The sequence below is a fragment of the Solanum stenotomum genome, chromosome 1, assembly GCF_019186545.1.
Source record: "Solanum stenotomum isolate F172 chromosome 1, ASM1918654v1, whole genome shotgun sequence".
Classification (NCBI taxonomy): Eukaryota; Viridiplantae; Streptophyta; class Magnoliopsida; order Solanales; family Solanaceae; genus Solanum; species Solanum stenotomum.
The window spans coordinates 34,784,629-34,793,827 of NC_064282.1; the positions used below are offsets into that span (position 1 = coordinate 34,784,629).

General features: G+C 37.3%; 1 protein-coding gene across 1 annotated transcript; it reads right to left on the reverse strand.

Moving 5' to 3' along the window:
• Window positions 1-6,521: 6,521 nt before the first annotated feature.
• LOC125877656 (uncharacterized) lies at window positions 6,522-8,843 on the reverse strand. Its single transcript, XM_049558913.1, has 4 exons — window positions 8,760-8,843; window positions 8,171-8,557; window positions 7,323-7,973; window positions 6,522-7,139 (listed from the first exon to the last, which is right to left on the reverse strand). Exons 1-4 carry the CDS (start codon window positions 8,841-8,843, stop codon window positions 6,522-6,524), a joined length of 1,740 nt encoding a protein of 579 aa, XP_049414870.1.
• Window positions 8,844-9,199: the final 356 nt, after the last annotated feature.

Here is a 9,199-nt window from a genome sequence, read left to right on the forward strand (position 1 = left end):
ATACAGATCTTGGAGGCCCCCAAAGAACTCCATCATTGAAAGGAAGCAGGTATTACATAATTTTTATTGATGATCTAACAAGGATGTGTTGGATATACTTCTTAAGATTCAAATCGGAGGTTGCTGTAGTTTTTTGGAAATTCAAAGCCTTGGTAGAAAATCAAAGCGGCTGCAAACTACAAGTGCTCAGATCAGATAATGGGACTGAATACACTTCGGATCAGTTCAAAGACTTTTGTGAAGTTGCTGGAATAGAGCATCAACTTACTACTCCATATACTCCCCAGCAAAATGGAGTAAGTGAAAGGAAGAATAGGACAATCATGGAGATGTCAAGGTGTATGTTGCACGAGAAAGAGCTTCCCAAAAAGTTTTGGGCAGAGGCAGCCAATACTGCTGTATTTCTGTTGAATAGGTTGCCTACAAAGGCAGTGAGTGGTCAAACACCTTTTGAAGCTTGGCATGGGTACAAACCTTTACTAAAGAATCTCAAGATTTTTGGTTGCTTATGTTTTTCTCACATACCTCAGCCGAAAAGGGATAAACTTGACAAGAAGGCAGAACCTGGAATTTTCATTGGCTATAGCCTGTAGTCAAAAGCTTTCAGAATTTTCCAACCACAAACTGGAAAAATTTTGGTAAGCAGAGATGTGGACTTTGTAGAACAAAAGCAATGGGATGGGGATGGAGAAAAGCAAGAAAGAGAAGCTAATGAGTTGCACAATTTTGAGGAACGAGTAGATCATCCTCCCATTCGAGGAACCAGATCACTCTCAGATATCTATCAAAGATGCAATGTAGCTGTATTTGAACCTGCTGAATATGCAGAAGCTGAAAGAGACAAGAAATGGATAGTCGCAATGCAGGAGGAGCTAACCATGATCGAGAAAAATGACACATGGAAGCTGGTAGAAAGGCCTCCAGACAGAAAGGTTATTGGTGTTAAATGGGTTTACAGAACTAAGCTAAATGCAGATGGTTCGGTGAACAAACACAAAGCTAGGCTTGTGGTGAAGGGTTATGCTCAGATTTTTGGTGTAGATTTTTCTGAAACATTTGCACCAGTCGCAAGACTTGACACAATCAGGCTTCTTTTGGCAATTGCAGCACAAAAGGGTTGGAAAATTTACCAACTGGATGTTAAATCAGCTTTTTTGAATGGTTTCTTGCAAGAAGAAATCTATGTTGAGCAGCCTGAAGGATTTGTTGCAGAAGGACAGGAAGACAAAGTCTACTTGCTGAAAAAGGCCCTCTATGGATTAAAACAAGCTCCAAGGGCTTGGTACAGTAGAATCAATGATCATCTTTCCGACTTAGGTTTTCAAAAAAGCCTAAGTGAATCTACTCTTTACGTAAAGCATGTTAACTCTGACATTATTATAATTTCTTTGTATGTTGATGATCTTTTAGTAACAGGGAGTAATGTTGTGCTCATAGAAGAGTTGAAAAAGGAGATGATAAAAGTCTTTGAAATGACGGATCTTGGAGAGATGGCTTTCTTTCTTGGAATGGAGGTTAAACAAATCCAAGATCAAATATTCATTTGTCAGAAGAAGTATGCAAAAGAAATTCTGAGGAAATTTAGAATGGACGATTGCAAAAGCATGAGTACGCCTATGAATCAAAAGGAGAAGTTAATGAAGGACGATGGTGCTGAACGAGTACAAGAAGGAAGCTACAGAAGCTTGATAGGATGTTTGATGTATCTTACAGCAACAAGGCCAGATATATTGTATGCTGTAAGTGTACTATCCCGATTCTTGAATTCTCCTAGTGAATTGCATATGCAAGCTGCAAAAAGAGTACTCAGATATGTCAAAGGCACAATGGACTATGGAGTCAAATTTAGCAAATGCCAGAATTTTAAACTTCAAGGATTTTCTGACAGTGATTGGGGTGGTTCCGCTGAAGATATGAAAAGTACTTCAGGGTACTGTTTTATTTTTTGCGCTGGATGCTTTTCTTGGTGTTCAAAAAAACAAGAGATTGTTGCTCAATCAACTGCAGAGGCAGAATTCATTGCTGCTACAGCTGCGGTCAATCAAGCTTTATGGATAAAGAAAATCTTTTGCGATCTTGGGTTGGAGATGAAGGAAAGCACTGAGATATTTGTGGACAACCAAGCTGCCATTGCTATTTCTCACAACCCAGTTTTTCATAGAAAGACCAAGCATTTCAATGTGAAACTATATTTTCTTAGAGAAGTGCAAGAGGATGGTTTAGTGAATCTGGTATATTGCAGAACAGAAGAGCAGCTGGCTGATATATTTACAAAAGCTCTTCCGGCAAGCAAATTTGAGTTCTTGAGAAAGGAACTTGGAATTTCCAGCTCTTGATGCAAGGAGGAGTGTTGAAATCTGCCTCATGAGCTGTTAATTGATGTTGAGTTGGCATAATGACATGGCTGCTGATGTGTTTTCTGTTTTCAGAAGATAGATATTTTCTGTTTGTCTTTTAGTTGTGAGTGTCCTAGTCTTTAGGCATGTAGAGTTGTTGGTAGACTTAGTGCCTAGTTAATAGGAAGATTCTGTTTTTCAGTTACTGCATTATTTACTGCAGATTGTTAGGAGTTCCTTCTATTTAAATATTTTGTTCTTTCAGCTTAATAAAAATATCTCTTTTTTTTCTTCTGTCGTATGTTTTTCTTTAGCTGTTAACACCAACACTTGTGCCATGCGTGGTGAGAATTTGTTTATTCCATGTTTTGCTTCTTAGTCTAGAACCTGCCCTGTATGTTATTGAAGAAAAATAAAAAAGTGTTGCTTTGTTTAGGAGATGATAATAGGATTTCTTTTGATTTGTCTGGTAAATTTTAGCCTTTCCAGATATTATATATCACTAGTTAGCCCTTTTGAACCTGTAGCCTTTTGTTGGTAGACATATTTTGCCCTTGACTATTTTGTTGAATCCCTAGTTTTTTCACCTTGCTTCCTTGTGCATTATAGCATAGACTTATTCTAATTATCAATTCTGAGAAACACGGATGGTTGAGTGAAAATGTAATAAATGATAGCTACACTGTGCTTAAAAAGCCCTCTTTGAAAGAATGTAATGTGAAAAAAAAGAGATGAGCAAAAGAAGTTACCTTGATGATGGCCCTGGTACTTCCAAGGACATCGCGCACCTTAACGCATGTAAAATACGTAAGTTGACGGTGGCTATTATGAAGGAAAACTTTTTAAAAAAAAATAAAAAGAAAAAAAATGATTGAAACATTCTTGAGATGATGAGAATTACTTGTGAAATAATTGTTGAAGAGAGGGCTGAAAATAAAGAGAAGAAAATAATGGGTACTGAAGCTAAAATTACAAAGTGCTTAAGGAAGTGTAAGTGACTATTATATAGTTTTCCTACCCGTCCCCTAGCCTACATTACAATCCGTTAAAGTCCTATTTGATTCTATTCAAGCATGTTTAATTAGTGGATATGTAGATAATGGACAAGCCTATGGTTCTTTGTGCATACATGTGAATTTGTTTTGTGAGTGTGAGAGTTGTTCTTGATATGAAGTACTTAATTTATATTCAATCTTTTGAATTGAGTGTGTGGACTTTTTCTTCTTATGAAGGCACTTGTTTTATGATGGATAGGTGATTTTATTAACTTTCTTTGATGAGAGTAGGGGAGCAAGCTTAAATTTGATGAGTTCAAAGTCCTTTCTTAAGGTTAGGAGGTTAGAGGTTTGTTGTTTATTTGGATATCTTGCATAATGACTTAGAAGTCTACTTGATGTTTTGAAATTGGTATATGGCATAATTATTTGTATTAACCAAAGTGATGGCATTCCTAGTATGATTTTTGAGATGAGCTTTAATGTTTGCTCGAGGACAAGCAAAAGTTTAAGTGTAGGGTGTTGATGTAAGGCCAAAAATATATTTTCTTATAATTATTTACCTCACATTTATTATTTATATTTGCCTTTTTTGAGCATGAATTTTATGAATTGTGCTAAATAGTGTATTTTATTTGTAGGATTAAATTAGTGGGAAAATGAAGAAGTTTGGAGCGAAAACGAATTAAAGATAGAAGATTGAAAAAGGACATCAAGCAGGCAGCTTAATGCATTAAATTGAATATTATTTAAATATTTATATAAATTGAATATATCGGCAGAATTCAAATTGAACTGCTAGTCTACTGCAACGTGTCATTCACATGAGGCGAAACAACTCTGAAGCCTGAGGCGGCAATACTCTTTCACGCGGAAATCAAGTTCCGGTTGGTTTTGGTTTCCCAATTTGTTTTGGACTCAATTATTTTATTTAGGATTTTCTATATCTATAAATAGTCCGTAGAAATAATTATTAGGGGGAGATCAATTATAGGGAGTAGAAAGTTGTCAATACTTTTTAGGGTTCTTATCTTCTTCTTGTTTTCTTAAATTAGTGGCTAAATGCCTTTGTTCTGGGGCTGTAACTAAGAATCGAATGTTGACTATTTAAGGTCTATGAATTAATTATTGGTTGTCATTGTAAGTTACTCTTATATTCTTGTTTTAGTATTTTATGCTTGATCACCATAAGATAAATGTATAGTCTAATCTTAAAATCGAGAGAGGAGGGGTTAGATAAACTAGAGAGTATAGATAGCTTGATCAATCCATTCAGTTGAGGTGATTTGTGTTCAGGAGTGACTCCCGGACGAATAACTTGCTTGGTTAAGAAACAGGATGAAATATAAATGCTCACCAGTTAGGCTTGTTTATCCCGCTCATCGATGTAGTTAGACAGCTAACTGGAGTAGGCGACTAGAGGTTTAAAACCTGTCTCATACAATTAACCCTGTAAATCAGTAACTTGACAAATTAAATTAGTTCTAAGCCAAGAATATGATACATGAGATTCATTGCATGATGCAGCCCTGGAATTTGCCAACCATTGTAAGTAATTTTATTATTTTATTTTTGTATTCCTCTTGGCCCTCTTAAATAAATAATTAGACCAGTATAATTTAGTAAAAATAGTTAATTGACAAGTCATTTGGCTTCGATAATCTGGTTATTTTAAGAGTCACTATATTACTTGCGCGACCACGTACACTTATGTGTGCAATTGGGAGCAACAAACACCAAAGTCTTCGAGTTGCTGCTTAATCCACAAAAGTTTAGCACAACATGATATAGCAGCCACATATTCTTTTTCTGCAGTAGAAAAATCTACTGAATTTTGTTTCTTGGTGCCCCATGAAATCAGTGATGATCCAAAGAAATGTGTCATACCTGAAGTGCTTTTTCGATCAACAAGAAAACCACCAGATTCAGTATCAACATAACCAATTAGATCAAAAGAGTCACCAAAGGGGTACAAGAGGACTATGTCATGTGTTCCCTTCAAGTATCTCAGTATTCGCTTGGCTACCTTCAAGTGTGATTCCTTTGGTGGTTCTTGGAACCTGACACACATTTCTACTTACAAAAAAATATGTATGTCCTGCTTGCAGTGCGATAGAGAAGTGATTCGATGATTCCCCTGTACATGGTCTGATTCACATCAATCCCTTCTTCATCCATATCAATTTTCACACTTGTGCTCATCAGGGTGTCAAGGACTTTCGCCTCAACCATGCTGAATTTTTTGTGTAATTCTTTTATGTACTTCTCTTGGCATATTGATGTACCCTCAAGGGACTGTTTGATTTGCAGCCCTAGGAAGAATGCAAGCTCCCCCCATCATGCCCATTTCAAATTCACTACTCATCAAGTCTGCAAACTTTTTGCACATTGAATCTGAAGTAACTCCAAATATAATGTCATCTACATATACCTGCACAATCAACAACTCCTTACTTCTGGACTTTAGGAACAGAGTATTATCAATTTTACCGCTCTTGAACCTGTTTTCCAGAAGGAATTTTGATAGCCGCTCGTACCAAGCTCTGGGAGCTTACTTTAGACCATACAAAACTTTGTCCAGCTTCAACACATGGTTTGGCAGATCAACATCTTCAAAACCTAGAGGTTGCTTAACATACACCTCCTCCATCAGATACCGATTGAGGAAGGCACTTTTAACATCCATTTGAAATAGTTTGAACTCCATGTAGGCAGCAAAGGCTATTAAAATTCTGATGGCATCCATTCTGGCTACAGGAGCAAAGGTCTCATCATAGTCAATCCCTTACTCCTGATTATATCCTTGTACCACTAGTCTTGACTTGTTTCTGGTAATGATTCCATGCTCATCAAGTTTGTATCTGAAAACCCATCTAGTCCCAATAAAGGTTCTGTTGAGAGGTCTAGGACCAGGTGCCACCCCTTACTTCTCTCAAACTGGTGAAGTTCTTCCTTCATTGATACTACCCAATCAACATCTCTTAAAGCTTCCTTGATGTTGTTGGGTTCAATGGTGGATATTAAAGCTGAATAAACAACTAGTTTCTTGTTTTAGATCTAGTTTGTATTCAAAGTCAAGTGGAGAAACTAGATTGTCCAGAGGATGCAGAGATTGATGTTTCCATTCGAACTTTCTAGTTATCTCTTCTTCAAGATCAGCAGCAGATTCATCTTCTCCATGCTCATTTTTCTAAACATCTCCGTCATGAGCTGCACCGGAGGGACAAGGTTCCTCTATGAGTTCTGCACCTTTTCCATCCTTTGAAATCTGCTTACTTCCAGGAGTTTGGATTACTTTCTCTTGTTGACCCTTCATCAGTTCCTCCAATTCAATGTCTTCATTTAGTTCATCTTTGCTCTTCTCATAAGATTCATCAAAAATCACATGCATGTTTTCTTCAACACATAGAGTTCTTTTGTTGAAAACTATGTATGCCTTGCTAGTAGAGGAATACCCAACAAAAACCCCTTCATCACTCCTGGCATCAAACTTACCAAGATCATCCTTTCCATTGTTCAATACGAAGCATTTGCAACCAAAAGGCTTCAGATGAGCAATTGAAGGTTTCCTGTCATTAACAAACTCATACGGGGTTTTCTTGATCACTGTCCTGATGAGACATTTGCTTGTAACATTGCAAGTTGTGTTGATTGCTTCTGCCCAAAAGTTCATTGGAAGTCCTGAGTCAATCAACATGGTTCTAGAAATATCCACTAGGGTCCTGTTATTCCTCTCCACAACCCCATTTTGCTGAGAAGTCCTTGGTGTAGAAAATTTGTGATGAATTCCATTTTCAGCAAAAAAATCCTTCAATTTGAGTGTTTTTCAAACTTTGCACCGCAGTCTGATTTAAAGCTTGCAATCTTGCAGATGATATTTATTTTAATTTCTATGGTAAAAGTGATTAATAATCCAGTTGTCTCATCCTTGGCCCGCAAAACCATTTTTGAGGTGAACCTTGAAAAATCATCAACAATTATGAGAATGTACATCTTGCCTCCTCTTCTTTGGATTATGACAGGTCCTATCAATGTGGAGAAGTTCTAGGGGTCTGGTTGTGCTTACACCTTTCTTCAATTTGGAAGACAATTTCATTTGTTTCCCCCTTACACAGGCCTCACAAACTTTGTTGTTAGAAAACTTCAGCTTAGGTAGTCCGGGGACAAGTTCCCCTGCAACAAGCTTGTTCAGCAGTGAAAAGCTCACATGCCCCAATCGTCTATACCATATATTTGCATTGTCAGTTTGAGAACTTAGACATGTAAGATTGTCCCCTTTTATTGGGTCAAGATCTGCAACATACATATTTTTTACTCTTTTGACAGACATGACAACTTTGTTAGTTATACGGTTAGTAACTAGGCACCAGTCAGACAACAATTTGACTTCATTTCCCTTATAACAGATTTGAGATACACTTAAGAGATTGTATTTCAAACCATTCACATAATGAACATTGTCTATGGAGTATGCTGCTGATCTTCCTATTTTCCCAATTCCAAGAATGAAACCCTTCTTCCCATCACCAAACGACACACCACCACCCTGGTGTGCTTCCAATGAGAGGAAGTTTTGAGTGTCTCCAGTCATATGCCTTGAGCATCCACTATCCATGTACCAGCACTGACTGCTTCCTCTCTTCTGCACAAGAATCACTTATTAGACTTAGGAACCCACTTGAGATGGACTTCCTAAAAACTGTCAAAAGGTTTAATAAGAAACCTTCATTTCCATGGGGGAAAAGTTTTCTTGCTAAAATGGTATTTGGGACCAGGTACCTTTTTCTTTTCTACACATCCTTTTCACGACTTGAGAAAGTTCTCCTGCCTTTCTTTTACTCTTTTTAGAGAGTCACATTTTTCTTTAAGATGACCATTTCTTTCACAATGGGTACACAGAAGATTGTCAGAAACAGAGACATATTTCCTGTGTGGATTGTAGGGAAGTTTTATCTGTCTACAAGCTAAGCCCTTTTTGTTATTGAACTTCTGATTAGCTAAGTTTGAAAGGATTTTAGACGAATCAGACCATTTTAGGGAATGGTTCAGCTCTTCTTTGATCTTACTAAGGTCCTTCATTAGTTGAGAATTCTTTTCAAGAGAAGCAACTAATTTAAACTCAGATGCCTTTAACTTCTCTTCTAATTCAACCTCAAAGCTCACTGAGTTTCTGTTTCCCACCCTCAGAGGTACCAGGTTCCTCGTTGGGCTGCATGCTCTCAGTTTCTACAATACTTATCCTAACACTTATTTCAAACATTTGAGAGTTAAGGGCTACGTTTTCATCCTCACACAAACTCAGTTTTTCACTTATCATCATATTTTCGGTGGTTAGTTCATCTACTGAGTCAATTAGTACTGCAACAAGTTTTCTTAATCTTTTAATAGATAAAGTATCTAGATCACTTTTGAGATCAAAGAGGGTTACCTCATCCTGATTCTCTTCATCGTCCGATTTTTCCATGAGTGAGAAAATGGAGTTGAACACGATTTCGTCATCTTTGACAACCATCATTGATACATCTTCATGAATGTCCTCTTCTTCCTCTTACTCACTGGAGCCATTTCCCCAGACTGCAAAGGCTTTCTTCACTACTTGATTAGTGTGAGCCTTTCTTCTTGCATAGTCTGGGACCCGGTCCCTTCTATGAGGTTTGAAATCCTGAGTTTCTTGCTTTTGGCTTTGACAGTCCCTCATAAAATGACCAGGCTCCCCACATTTGTGGCAAAGATCATTTGCATTTTTTTCTCTGCTGGTAGAACCTTTCTTTTGAAACCCTAAATGCTTCTTAATTGTCTTCTGGAACCTTCTTCTGAGGTATGCCATCTCATCCTCCTCTTCTGACCCATCGTTTAGAGACATCTTCA